Source organism: Kogia breviceps, chromosome 3 (genome assembly GCF_026419965.1).
Source record: "Kogia breviceps isolate mKogBre1 chromosome 3, mKogBre1 haplotype 1, whole genome shotgun sequence".
In the NCBI taxonomy this organism is placed as follows: Eukaryota; Metazoa; Chordata; class Mammalia; order Artiodactyla; family Physeteridae; genus Kogia; species Kogia breviceps.
In genome coordinates this window covers 183,464,204-183,479,216 of record NC_081312.1, presented here as the reverse complement: position 1 = coordinate 183,479,216, position 15,013 = coordinate 183,464,204, and the positions used below count along the sequence as shown (strand labels likewise).

Sequence of the window (15,013 nt, the reverse complement as noted above, 5' to 3'; positions counted from 1 at the left end):
CCCTGGGGCTGTGATGTCAGCCCCTAAATATGCGCGTGGGAGGAAAGAGATTGACTTCTGATCCTTGCTGTGACTCCCTCGCTCTGCCTTCATACACATGTGCCCGGGGCACTAGAGACAAAGACCGAATGAGAAAATGCTGCTGGCTAGAAACCCTTAAGAATTGCTTAGTAACTGATTTAGGAACCCGGGCTTTAAATGTTGGCTGATTTAACGTACAAAATATTTGAATTCAGAGACAATATACTTGATTAGTTAACTTTAATTGAAACTGTAATTTTATTTTCTATCAACATCTACTGCATATACGTCAATATAATCCTACCGAGAGGGGACTTCAAAAGGATAAAAAAGAATAGAGAAACGTACCTGACACACTTTTTCTACTTTAACATTAGAAGAAAACCTGTATAACATCTACTCTAGTGTTTTTCAAACATTGAAGCATTCACGACTCCTCAGTGGGTCATGATATTATCTTATCAGATTGCTACCTACATCTACGAAAAGTATAGAATAGAAAAGAGTAGACTAGAAAATATCAGAGCTTATCATGAAAGGGTTTGGTGTTACTTCATGAAACCTCTTTGCATTATCTGTGTATGTGCATGATTGATGTAAATGTATTTTTATGGTGTGTGCCAGGACATTCAAAACGCTAATCTAGTCTGATTACCTTATCTAGTCCAATTACCTCATTTTTCAAATAGGAAAATTGAAGTCCAGAATTGAATTTATCCTCCCAAGAATACACAGCTAAGTTGGTTTAGAAGCCACACACAAACAATCCAGTTCAAACGTGGAATTCATTTGTTTTACCAAATCTAGACTAGTTCTTAGAAAAGCTCTCGATGCCCTGCACGTGGGGGTGGCTGGGAACATTCCATTCAGAGCTACAGCAGAACGGCCGGGTGGGCTTTTGCTCTTTTTTGCTAGGGGGAGAGCTTTACAATTGTTCGGGGAAATGTCCAGGAAGTATCAGAACCACATCAACATTAGGTTAAAAGTGGGCCCTCGTGGGCTTCTGCACCCTCCTCGCTCCCGACTCAGAGTTCCCGCCTGCCCGGCCGTGGGTGTTTAGTGCTGTTTTCCATCCATCACCTTGGACCTGAGCCCAGAAGAGGCATCTAAGAGTGAGAAGTCAAGAAATGACTACCAGAAGGGAAAACGAGGGTTTCTTCAGAAGAAATGCACAGAGAGAGTCTGTTTCTATTTTAAAACTTCAGTCCGGGCAGGGCAGTGTTCTCAAACTCTAGTGTTCATTGGAAGCTTGAGGTAGGGTTTTCTTGTTACAGATTCAGGTATCAGAACCCCACCCAGGTATTCTGATTCACATAGGTCTAGGGTAGGTTTTCACCAAGCAATTCAAGTGGTTCTAATGACACTTTGCATTTCATCAGAGACTCTGAAAGTCAAGTCCTAGCATATCAACTGCTGTAGAATTACAGCTGAGGTGTCATGGTGGATTGGGCTGTAACTGCGTGGGGGAAAGTACTTTCTGTTATTTGGTGAAAGAAAGGCCGAAGGTGAAGTCAGAGCCTCTCTAGGCCCAGCCTTGCTGCTAACTTGGAAAGCTTTGGGCAAGTCACAAGCCTCTCTGATTCTTTCTATCCAACTTGAATTCTGTATTTCCTGCTCTGAGATATTCAGATATTTTTAAGGTTTTTTAAGGGACATCTATTGATCTCTTAAAGGTTTACTTTCTCATTGGTCAGTAGTTTCTCATATTTTTGTATATATGGGTTTCCCAGCACTTCCAGCTCAGTAGATTTATTTTATCTAATTTATCATATTTCTCAGTTGTTAGAATAAAAATGCTAAACAAAACGTTGTGATATTCTTAGTTTTCTACTCACCTTCATTTCTAAATTGACATTTCATGCTTAGAGAAACCAGGGATTAATAAAGACCACAGGATTTGGAAAGGAAGGACTTGGGGTTGAATTTTATCTTTGTCGTGTCTGAACTAAGTGATTTTCAGAGCTTAACCTCCAGGAGTCTCATATCCTTCACCTGTACCTTCATCTCTAAGAAGTGGAGGTTATAATGCCTGGCTGTTTCACATAGTTGGGGAAGCTAAAATGAGACATTTTCTGTGAAAATTATGTAATAGGTGTAAACAGCCATGATTGTGCCAGATTTAAAAATAGAATGACTGATATCCAAATACAGTTTTACAATCGCTGCTTTAGTGATTTCGCTTATATTCATGTTCATTAAAATTGGTCATCTCTATGGGAAAAGAAAACGCCATGACCGTCAGCACCCGGCAGGAAATTGTAGGCAGATGTTAAGTTTGGGCTACGGAGGCTGCTTCTTTCCTCGCGGAGAAATCGAACCTGTGATTTTCTATTCTCTCAAGTCTTCACTTCGAAGGTAGTTAAACCAAATATGCCAATAAAAGCAGATGGCGGTTCCGGTTCCGGGTTTAATTAGAAAATCTGAGGTCATAGGTATTCACGTAAACACAAGAAGTTTCGCAAATGATTTCAGAAAGCAGCGCCTATGGGCGGATCCCTAGTGAGCTTGGCTAAATCAGAAAAGTTCTCTCACCAGCCAGAGCAGGGAGGCGGTGGGGCAGCCACCCATAATCTGGGGTCTCCCTAGGAGATACGTTCTTCTGTCTACACGGTCCGTTTATCCTGCTCCCGTCACCCACATCGTATGGGGCGATACCATCATTGGTTTTGGGGTCGGAGGATTATCTGTGTTTTGAATTTTCCCTTTGGGTAATGAGCTGAATGCTACGTTACTAACACTTATTTAAAGGTGCTTAGTAGAGGCAGACACACCTTGTGATTTTTAGAAAAATACGGTTTTGTCATTTCGTAGTGGTCCACAGCAGATGTTTGTGTATTTCCTCTTTTCTTTTTTTTTTCTTTTGAAGTTGGTCAGAAAGAGAGACGTGAGAGGCCTACTAATAGCTGTCTTTGATCTTCAGAGATGTGTTTTTCCGCTGCTAGTTCAGTTGAACTTAGTGGATGGAAGAAATCTACTTTTCTTCTTCATCTCTATGTAAACGTTGTTAGACCATAATAAGAGGCAAACTGCCATTGGGTATGAGTTTTCCTCTGGCTCCATAAGCTATAAACAAAAGGCATGTTTCATGTTTGTATCTTGTGTTGATGTAGGAAGCATCATGGCAACACATGAATATCCTTTTATGGGAATATATTCAACTTTAGTTATTTGTGGTTTATTGCAAAGCATAAGAGGAAGCCAAAGTCTAGCATATTCTCAGTAAACTGCCTCTAAGCGTAAGCCCACTGATATTTCTCAGCATCAGTATTAGTCTATAAACAGCAGTTTACACTGTCAAGGGAAGAACACGTGAACATCGTGCAGATTTCGGTGTTAGATAAGAGGACTTACTAACCTTTCAAGAAACAAGTACGTTAAGTTTAGAGAACCATTGTTTTCCTCTCCGTAATACAAATTAGATATGTGAAACTCATAAAACTACAGTCAAATTTTAACATTAAATATTCTCTCATTTAATATTTGTAGCAGGTGTACCTGCTCCAGCCTAGCAGGAGCTGCTCTCTGGCATGACTCTTGAAGCCTCACCTCATGCAAGCCCAGTCCAGGCTCTGGCAGGAATTCCTAGGGAACTTTCCGCAGGTGCCTGGTTCCCCTCTCTGTATGTGTCTTCTTCACTGGAGCAGTGCCAGTGCCTTTGGAAGCCCTACCCTCTGATCCCTGCTTCCTCAGCTCAACAGGACTGTCAGTCACGACTTTGGCTTCAGCTGTGGTCAGGAAATTCTTGGCTCAGATAAAAAGCCAAGGAAATCAAGACTCCGACCTCATGAATTTTCTTTCTGTCAAGGATCGCAGTCTTGAACTGCCTGTGGTCCAGTGCCTCCTATATTTTGTCCAGTTTTGTAGTTGTTATGGAGAGGGGCTAGTCTAGTATTAGTTACTTGCCATGGCTGGAAACAGAGATTCCTATAACTTAAATTTGGTTAAGCATTATAAAATATTAAAGAATCACAATATACCCAGGAGAGAGGATAGGGGAAAATGAGGTGAGAAAAGTGGAAGGAGTAGGGATGGCGTAGAGACAATGGGAGGAAGTTAGATACCTGTCCCCCACTTCTTAGTTTCCAGCACATTACGTGATATAATTTTAACAAATATTTATTAGATGTGATCTGGGCGACAATTAATTAAGGTTAACAAGGTCCCATTCGTATCTCAGTGAATGAGAGGAAAGGCTTAGTAGAGGAAATATACTCACATAAACACAATCACAATAAAATATATATTGGGGGGGTTCAGATTGCAATTTGCATAAAGTTTTATTGAGCACGAGGAAATTAATTCTGCTTGATCAGGAAATGTTTCACAGAGGAAGTGATATTTGAATTTGACTTTGAATGATGGGTAAGAGTTTGTTTTAGGTGTGTTGGGGAAGGAGGGGAGGTTGTTGAATACAGCATGTTAGACAACGTGAACAGCGTGAAGATCGTTTGAATACCTCAGGGACCTTTGTGCCAACAATGGAAAAGAAGCTTGATGTGTAAATCAGAATTTCAGTAGGGATTCAAAACCACCTACCCGTTACAAGTACTACAGTAATCACTTGCATATGGATAAGGTGCAGGGAAATTACTCAGCATTACCTCTCAAAATTTTTCATTAAAATTTCCTTTACTTGGGAACATGATTATACAGGCCATTCTCCTGCAGACTCTTTCCAAGTTGCATTGAAAATACTCAGTGCAATTGTATCTCCCCTCTGGGGGTAGAGTGGGAAAGCAAGGAACAGTATCTTTTTAAGAACAAGTGAAACAGAGAGCAGAGAATTGGCTCTCGCTATGTGATTTATTGGCTAAAGCTATTTGAATGCAGGGGTGGTCAATTAGTCTGAAAGTTCATCAGCTCGGGGAGACTGGGCCACAGCCTTCACTTACTGTCCATTTGATCCCTAAATTTTTATCTTAGTAATACTCATTAGTGGATCTGAAATACTTAATATACCACCTCTTCACACACATTCCCACCCCTCTCCTGCTTTCCCCTGCTTTTTCTCTGCCTTTTCCCTTCCTTTTTTTCTCCCTCCCTCCCTCCCTCCCTCCCTCCCCCTCCCTTCCTTCTTTTCTTCCTTGACCCTTGAAGAAATATCTTGGTAGACTGTAGAAGAGTATAGCAGTATATACAACATTCATCCCTGAAGTTAAATAGCACTGTCAACTCCTTCAGTAAATTAAGACTTGATTACCTGCTGTTTAAACCAAATGCATGGTGAATGCCAGATACTCTGAAGGCCGTACATAGGTAGGAGAACCTGTAGTATTTCCTGGGCATCTCTGTGCTCTCAGTGCCAGTGGTTCCTCTTTTCTTTTCTGAGTATGATTATACAGCTGCAACTGGGGGAAATAGCACACCCGAACATCCTCATTTTCTTTTTTTTATTCATCATAAAGTATAATAGTTTATTCTCCTCCAAAACCTGTCAGTCAAAGACCTATGTCTACTCCTGGATCCTAGATTTATGTTATTACTGGATGCAATTGAAGATACATTAAGAATGCATTGAAACCAGACTTTCTTTGGAAAATATCTCAGATTTGGAGGGCATTTGGAGTGGGTTGGTTAGTGACTAGAGAGTCTGAAGGACTGAATAGGTCAAATTAGAACTGTTAAAGTAGAACAGTTAGTAGTTATTTAGGACATAAACTTATCCAGGTACTATCTAAATGTTTCATACGAATGATCTAATTTATTCCTCGCATTTATGCTCTGCTTTTCTTACACTTTTCTGTTCTATTTCGAAGCATAATGATGATCACTGCCATTTACTGAGCACGTAGCACGTCCAAGTCCTTTCATTGCATTATCTCTGACGCTTGGGTGTACACTCAAGGATAGTTACAGCTCCATTTTAGAGATGAGGGTCAGAGAGGTGAAGCAACTTGCCTAAGGTTGTACAGTTTGTCATTGTTTGAGCTGGGCGTTGATCCAAGGTCACTCTGATCCCTGGGTCTCCTCTCCTATTTATCCCCCTGTGGCTGAGTACCGGCTTTGTCATTTTGCATAAATTCATGCTTTGACGAAAACCATTTCGAAAGAAGGGCACAAAAAGAAGAACAGAACTGAATTATTGCTGTAGCCCCCCCCCCATGATTTCTGCAGTTGAGCGTAATTTTTAATGTTTATGATAATTTGCATGGATTAAAAAAATTATAGCACTTCCAAGAACCAAAAAGTCGCAATTATATGTAACAAATTCCACTGCACAGCTTAGGTTTACTGTTAGTAATTGTTTTTGCCTTTGAGACCAAAAGCTTTGTTTTGAAAGAAAATCATTCTTTGAACGTCCCCGAATGGCCTATTGAAAATCAAGTATTTTGGCAAAGATCAATGAAGTGTATATTACTGAATGTCTGGTAAATGGAGTATAATATTTTTTATTTCCTCTCTTGTGATCTGTTTCTTTTCACAGCATGCTTGGAAGACTATACAGGTGAATCTGGGACTTTCACTTCTCCAAACTTCCCCAGTAATTATCCCAACAAGTTAGAATGCATTTATAGGATCACGGTGAAAACCAGCCAACAGATTGCATTGCACTTCACAAACTTCTCCTTGGAGGAGGCCATCGGTGGGACATGTGTAGCAGATTATGTGGAAATCAGGTGAGCACCTTTATTTCATCATAATCTTTTTTCATTATTTATTTTTACTCATAATCTTGCTTGGAAAGGTTAAGGAAAAAATACAGAAATTTTTTCTGTAAAGCTCCCTTTTGTGCTCTTTCTTGCAAGATATAAAGTCTTTCATTCTATGCTGCTGAACTGAATGAGTAAGCGTTTTCAGAACTCTAAGGGAAAACTGATGAACTCATAAAAGTGCTAACAAAAGATCAAGATGAAAAAGAAATTAATTACATGGGACTGAGTGAACCGATGAGGATGATTATAATTTTTGTGACTTTCTGTTTGAATAAAAATAAATAAATTAATAATAACGTTTGTCATTTGGAACCTGGCTTAACAGTAGGAAAACAGAAAATTGCATACGATTCAGTGGTTATTAGAAGTGATTATTTTATTGGGAATGTTTAAAAATAAACTCTGAATTTTATTTGGGCAGAGTAAACAGATATACTACTGGTCTGAAATTAGATGCTTGCAATTCAGGTACTGAATACCTACTTTATGTAAAATCAATTTAAATTTTAGCCTGTTTACTGTCCATTTAGTCTAATTTGTCATAAAAATTATGGTAAGATAAAGTTTTCACAAAGTTTTTTTGTGTTCAGATAATAAATTCTAGGCTTGTGAATTTCAGTGCAAGGCTTTTTTCTTTAATTCTTTAGTGCTTTGAAAGAATGGGTTTTAAAAAGTTATATTTGCAGTAAAGGTGAGTTAAGCTATACATTAATATCTCCCCAAATCATTACATTGAGTTAAATTAGACTAATCAATTTGGTGTGCATCTGTGTTAAATTTTTTATATGGCATTTCAAAAGCCTAGAAACTTATACTATTTTACAGTAAATTTTGTTCTATGATGTAAAGTAAGGTACTAAAACAATAAAGCATTATCATACCATGTAATGCTAAACAACGTAATTTACAGCAATCATTGGACTTTAATGAATGTTGAGTGAATATTTTTTTTCTAGGCTTGAAAAAGCTATAGATTATAAACTAGATTTAAGACCCCAAAAGTTCTTGGGGAAAGATTTATTTTCAAAATTTTGCTTAACTATGTCAAATATATTAAATTTTGAAAATTTTCAAATGAGAAGAAAAACATTTAAGTTTTCTCTTAAAATTTAGCAACATTTGTTTCTACTGTTAATAATTACGGTTTCTTTATCCTTTGTTCTCTAACCCATTTGCCAAATACTTTATTTGAGAGGGAGAAGATTAAACACTTTTTCTCCATTTTCAGCTGGTTATATAAAATGTCCTGCCAACCATACATGATGGTTATTCTATGTTATTATTCATAATTATTTAATGAAGTGAAAAATTGAAAACGAAATTGTTTTTAGAATATTTGAGAGAGAGGTTGACTGACAAACTGATCTGGTTTTGATCTCAAAGTTCAATTAACGTTAAATGTTTATATCGTAATATTATCAATACCCTAACAAATGATCACATCTGTATTTTGTCACAGGAATGGAGGCTATGAAACTTCACCATCCCTGGGGCGATACTGTGGCTCAAATCCACCTCCAAGAATCATCTCCCACAGTAACAAACTATGGTTAAAATTTAAGAGTGACTTCTTTGGCTCAGCACCTGGATTCTCAGCTTACTGGGATGGGTCATTAACAGGTAAATGGCCAAGACTTGTCTTTTATTGGAGAGTCCAGTCTAACTGGCATCTTTTTTTTTTTTTTTTTTTTTTTTGTGGTACGCGGGCCTCTCACTGTTGTGGCCTCTCCCGTCGCGGGGCACAGGCTCCGGACGCGCAGGCGCAGCGGCCACGGCTCACGGGCCCAGCCGCTCTGCGGCACGTGGGATCTTCCCGGACCGGGGCACGAACCCGCGTCCCCTGCATCGTCAGGCGGATTCTCAACCACTGCGCCACCAGGGAAGCCCAAACTGGCATCTTGATTGTTGGATTGCTGTGCTCTTATCTATTTTTTTTCCAGCTGTATTTTGTCAGTACTATTTATAATAAACTTCAACCTTGTGAATATTTCTGAATTAACAGTAGCCGTTTTGTTTGTGTTTTTAGTTTTGAAGGACAACGTAAGGGAAAATGTTCTAGTTCCCTGGTGTAGTTCACCAAGCTGTTCATCTTGCTTAGGAAAAGGAAAGGACATTGATGTGAATTAGGGTCATCGGCTAGCTACTCTTCGGTGGTGCGATTTTGTTTTGCAACTTGGTTTAAAGGGGAGTGACCGTAGCACCAGTGTGATAGAGCCAGGAAGATGCAGTTTTACCAGAAAGAAAAGGATGTGTGTCATCCTGTGTCTCGCTCCCGTAGGTTGTGGAGGCAATCTCTCCACTCCCACCGGCATGTTCACATCTCCCAACTACCCGATGCCATACCACCACGGTTCCCAGTGCCACTGGTGGTTGAAGTCTAGCCACGGCAGTCCGTTTGAGCTGGAATTTGAAGACTTCCATTTGGAGTATCATCCAAACTGCACTTCAGATTATCTGGCCGTACGTATAAAGTTTCACCTGGAGCCTTCACTGCTTCCATCTTGCCCGACACACCTTAACGCATCATTTTTTATTTTTGAGATTCGGGAAAGGGGGACATGTAAACAAAAGATCCATATTAAAAATTTAAACAGAGTAAAAAATTAAAAGAAAATTTGATGAAACTAGCCTTCTAAGTACAGCATATATTAATGAATGTCTTGATACAAGTACTTAAAATATCAGTATATTGACTATGCACTGTTAAGATACGGTTAAAATCTCCTGAAAGGGGTTGTGAGATTTATCATGATTATTACATTATTATTATTACATAATTTTATAGAAATTATTACATAATTTCTATATATACACTGAAAACTAACAATCTAGAGGATGTATTAGAGGGTGAATTAGAGAAGATAATCGAAGTCATTGAAACAGGACTTTTTGCAGTACCAGCAAGTCACCCTCGTCCATTGAAAAACCATCTAAATAAAAAAATGTATTAAAGTGCAATAAATTATAAACCATGAACTAAAAAAGCAAGGAAGACTGCTGATAATAGCTATGGTCTCCAAAACATGTAATCATCCTTCATTTTCAATCTTTACATTTCAACCTGGGTTTTGAGTTCACGGCTCAAGTTTATAGACATTTAAATATCATTTTAAAAGATAATTTGATTCAGGACTCTTCTTTTGTCATATCATTTTGTATTTCTTCCCCACTTCTTAAGAAAGACAGTGTCCTTTAGATAGTGTTGATAGCCATAAACATCTGACATCTAAAACGTCTTCTTAAAGGTATATGATGGGCCAAGTACCAGCTCTCATCTGCTAACTCAGCTTTGTGGGAATGAGAAACCGCCTGTCATCCGTTCTAGTGGAGACAGCATGTCTTTAACACTGAGGACAGATGAAGGTCAGCAAGGACGTGGCTTCCTGCTTAAGTACCACCAGAGTAAGTGTGTGTGCCGGTTGCTTGGTGCCTTTAGTGGGTCTTCAACCTCTGGATGAATGAAGCAAATTGAAATCAGTGTAACCCATTGGTTTGAGCAACTGAAAGAAATCGTACCTCCTTATGGAAAAAAATTTAACTCTATTTGAGGGAGAGACGCTTACGCCTTGAGTTTAATGTCGTGCAGCTAAAGCGTGAGGTAAGTTAAGCTATAGGAGCTTGGAAGGGGAATTTGCTGAGACAGTTGCAGCCCAGCTAAAGGTCAGTGTAACAGGTTAGCAGCTAACGGGCTTTCATGTGGATGAAACATTACGATCTTCTAATTAGACATTGTACCGAAGTGTATCGAACGCCATTGCTTTTGTCTTCTATCTCAAAAGGTACTTACATTTTATTAAGGGAGACTATGCTTATGAATCATATGTGAAGTAGGCACATTCTTTGCTGTGGAAAAATCTGGTCATTGTAGAGATGCCGTTTTAAAATTTGCTTTCCCTTGAGGCAAGATGGTGGAACTAAAGGCGTATTGAACAAAGAGTCAAGGGTCCTATAGGTGCTTGTCCTGGCCTCCAAATCCCTCGGAAGTTCGCTTGTTTTCTCCGGGGTTACATGACTTCCTCATAAAAAAAGATTACATTAGTTGATCAGGAAATCTCCCTTCTAGCACTAGAATTAAATACTTCCTAAATTTAGTTTCAAAATGAAAATTCAAGAAAATAAGTTTTCCTTAAATTTATGTTATTTAATAAACACTTTGTGTTTTAAAAAGTAGAGTTCGTTGCCCCACCAAAGCTAAATTTATCAGTATTTTTGGCACAATTACCTAAAAATGGAATGGAAATTACGAGATCATAATCTGAATACACAGATTATACCCTTTGGATTAGTTGAAATAGTATTAATATTTAACCTTGAAATGTGTAAATTTGAAGGCTCACATTCACTTACTTCTGGGAGTTAGGCTGCATTCTAGGTAGTCTTGAATATTGAGTTTTAATGATATATGGCTTTGTTCTTCAGAAATTCATCATTAGTATATGAAAATCTCTCCCCAGTTTTATCAAGGGATGTATCTGTTTGGTTGAGCATATAATCATTCTCTAATATTATTATTGCTGTGATAATTTGTTTCCTGATTATAGTCACGTTGATTATTAAAGGTCCTTTTCTTTTCTTTGTATTCCTGTGATATTTTGTTTTTCGCTAATAGTGTCAGAACACTGAAGGAGTAACGTAGTGCACATGGACATAGGTCCTTAACGGTAGCATGGGAGCTAACCGGTGAGATTTTCTGTGCAATCTGCCATTTGAAATTGGAGGTTTGCAGATAGTATAATGTCTGAGCACTGGGAGACAACCCGTAGGGTTTAATGGAATATATTTTCCCCTGCTCTGTTGTGTAGTCATTGAGGCCCATGGTACCTACCTGCCTAATGGATGTAACTTCTCGCAGGCATCCAAAACAACAAAATTCTTCTTTAGAAACCCTTGGTGGGCAAAAATGTGCCCGAAATATTTTTAAGAAGAAGGAGTTTTATTCCCTTGCTCCAGCAAAGGAAGATTTTGAAGACCCACAAATGTGGGCTTGTCCATACCAAAGCTTACAAATGGTGTCCCAGCCATCAGTGGAGAAGCAGTGTAGTAGAAATGCATCTATGAACCACATTTTTTAGAGACAATGTTTTCGATGTAGTATTTATTTTCCCATTCTCTCTCTCTTTTTTTTTTTTTTTTTTTTTTTTGCGGTACGCGGGCCTCTCACTGTTGTGGCCTCTCCCGTTGCGGAGCACAGGCTCCGGACGCGCAGGCGCAGCAGCCACGGCTCACGGGCCCAGCCGCTCCGCGGCACGTGGGATCCTCCCGGACCGGGGCTCGAACCCGCGTCCCCCGCATCGGCAGGCGGACTCGCAACCACTGCGCCACCAGGGAAGGCCTCCAATTCTCTTTTATGGCACATCATACAATACGAAAAAGGCTCGAGAAGAGGCCTGCACAGGCCTTATTCAAGCCATTAAGTTTGGCGGAATTTGGCGCTGCCTCCCAGGACTAGCCCGTACCGAGAAGTCCCTAGCGTGGTTTTGTTGAAAATTCAGCTGAAGGAAATGCCACCGCTGGCTTGAAGACTTTTTTCAGAGTTTAATGTTTTTATTTCTTCTTCAAATCCTTTACATTTGCTTCTGTTCATTTGATACTCTTCCCGATGACCGACTGCAGGAATAACAGAGTCTTTATTATGAATTTCCTGCTGACTTTTGAATGTTCAACAAAGCCATGTTGTTATTCATTTTTAGCCCTCACATAGGACTTTGTGTTTTTAAACTGTTGAATTTAAAGGCCAAGATTTCTGTCCCTTCCAAATGCTAAAGTTAGAAAAACAGAAGCATGGAATGTTTAATACACTTTTCTAAACAAACAAATTAGACTGATGTCTGAGGCGTGCTAAGCTTTTCTGCTCTGCACCAATTCACAGGAATTTGATGCCTATTTTAACACAGGCAATTTTCATGACACTTTAAGGTTTATGAATTCACTTAAGTATTATTTCACATTTGTTCTAAATGGAAACCGTTTTCCCTATAAAGATGCTGCACCAACTACATATGTATATATGCATGTATGTGTGCATGTGTCTGTATATATACACACACTCGCATACATATAGGTTTCTTTTTTTAATAAATTTATTTATTTTTTATTTTCATTTTTGGCTGCGTCAGGTCTTTGTTGCTGCGCGCAGACTTTCTCTAGTTGCGGTGAGCGGGGGCTACTCTTTGTTGCGGTGCACGGGCTTCTCACTGCAGTGGCTTCTCTCATGGCGGAGCACGGGCTCTAGGCGTGAGGGCTCAGTAGTTGTGGCTCGCAGGCTCTAGAGCGCAGGCTCAGTAGTTGTGGCGCACGGGCTTAGTTGCTCCACAGCATGTGGGATCTTCCCGGGCCAGGGCTCGAACCCGTGTCCCCTGCATTGGCAGGCGCATTCTTAACCACTGCACCACCAGGGTAGCCCCATAGGTTTCTTTTTAACCTAGCTGTTTTCCTAAAGGAAAATCTCACACACATCTTGGAGCAATTATGATATATATGACTGTGGTTCTTAACAATCATTATTATTTTTTCCAGCATGTGAGAACGTGGTGATTGTGAATCGGACCTATGGCATCTTAGAGAGTATACATTATCCACATCCCTATTCCGTCAATCTGCATTGCAACTGGACCATCCAAGCAACAACTGGAAACACTGTGAATTATACGTTTTTAGCCTTTGAATTGGAACACCACACAAACTGCTCCATTGACTACTTAGAGGTATGTGTTCTGAAGCTAAATAAATCACTGCATTTTCAGCTCAAGTCAGCAAGCCAAGATAAAAGTCATCATGCTTTACAGAACCGAATCTCCCACGCTGCCCTACATGTCTATAGCACGCCAACTACCCGTGGTATTTGAACAGGTATGTTTCATGTCTCTTTCACTGCATCATCTTGATAGTAAGGATATTTAATCTACTAAATTATATTCACAAAAAACTATGTTTTTAGGTTTCAGTGTAACTTCTGGACTGAGTAATCTCATATTACTTAAATAATGCAGAAGTAGAAGAATAGCTTCTGGTTTTTGTTGGTTGTTTTTATGTTTGTTCTCTGTAAACAAGAACTCAGAAAGTATTTAGGTATCATGGCTTTATTTAACACCTAAATTTACCTGATACTGGGAATCATGATTTTGATTCTTGTTTTTTATTTTTAAACTTAAGTTCATTTCCGTTAATTTTTCTTTTTGTAAAATGGAAGTTTCTATTTGTTACAATAATGACCACCAATAACATTTATTGAACTTTCCATATACAATGCTATGTGATAAAAGTTGCTTGAGAATTAGGTAACCCAAAATATGAGGTAATCTGCTGCTTTTATGATAAAATATTTTATTTACCAAAGCTTTTTTGCTAACTTACTTATGCAACTTTGTAGAGATATAGATTGAAAAGGTAGGCAGCTACTTACTTTACAAATGCAGTTATATTCATATATAAAATTATATATTTTATAAACTATTATATTAGTTTAGCATATCCTTTTCCACTTTCACACTTCATGAAACAGTTTTACTCGGGCTATTTACATATATTATTTACATATATTTTGCCATCCAGTTTTCATCATTAATAAGATCACTTTTTGAGTCCCTCTAACACATCATCTTTTATCTCCCTCTACATTGCTGGTATCTAATACTTCTGAATCCACGTATGATGTTTTCACTAGAAATCTTCTCTGAAGAGACCAGTACCCACTCTGATGGCGTTAGGACATTTCCCCTCATCCCGTCTATCCACAGCACAATTGTTTAGTGTCTTTCTCTTTAAGATGGTCAGTGATTTTTGGAAGTCTTGCTTGCAAAGGCTTCCAACGTTCAGCACATGTAACTTTGAGGACGTATTCCCAGGGAAAAAAACATCATCTTTGTAAAAGTTTCTCAACCCTCTTTTTTTTTTTTTTTTTTTTAACCAATTCTTTAAAACAAACTAGCATTGATCGAGGTCATTTGAGTTTGACATATTTTTTTCCAAATTGTACTTTTGTTCCAAACAAAGAAGAGAAAGCTTCCCATACTTTGAGAGATTTTGTGAGGTGCCGGGTGTATGGATTCCCTTGTTTTTGAAGGATACTCTTTTTGGGTCAAAAAAAAAAATCTTGCTTTATATTTAGAAAAGCCCAGTATCATGGAAATAGCAAGCATAGTGTTTACCCATCAGAAAGTTATGTTTACTAGTATTCAAAGAAAATATGAGACAACGTAAAACAAATGTAAAACAAGCATGAAACTGACAGTGGTTTTAAAGTCTCCTTTCCTTGATCTAGTGCTCAGGTGGTCTACACAGGCTTAACAATGGCATGTTTGTCTCATTCCTTTACCTGGAGTGATCACCTTTTTCTTTTC

The 15,013-nt window shown here is 38.7% G+C and overlaps 1 protein-coding gene across 1 annotated transcript in view; it reads left to right on the top strand.

Moving 5' to 3' along the window:
* CUBN (cubilin) overlaps positions 1–15,013 on the top strand; it is a 269,145-nt gene that overhangs the window by 56,095 nt on the left and 198,037 nt on the right. The window contains exons 23-27 of the mRNA XM_059059248.2: positions 6,446–6,638; positions 8,134–8,294; positions 8,953–9,134; positions 9,920–10,076; positions 13,191–13,378. Coding sequence (XP_058915231.1) covers positions 6,446–6,638; positions 8,134–8,294; positions 8,953–9,134; positions 9,920–10,076; positions 13,191–13,378 — 881 coding nt within the window. The remainder of the gene's footprint in view (positions 1–6,445; positions 6,639–8,133; positions 8,295–8,952; positions 9,135–9,919; positions 10,077–13,190; positions 13,379–15,013) is intronic.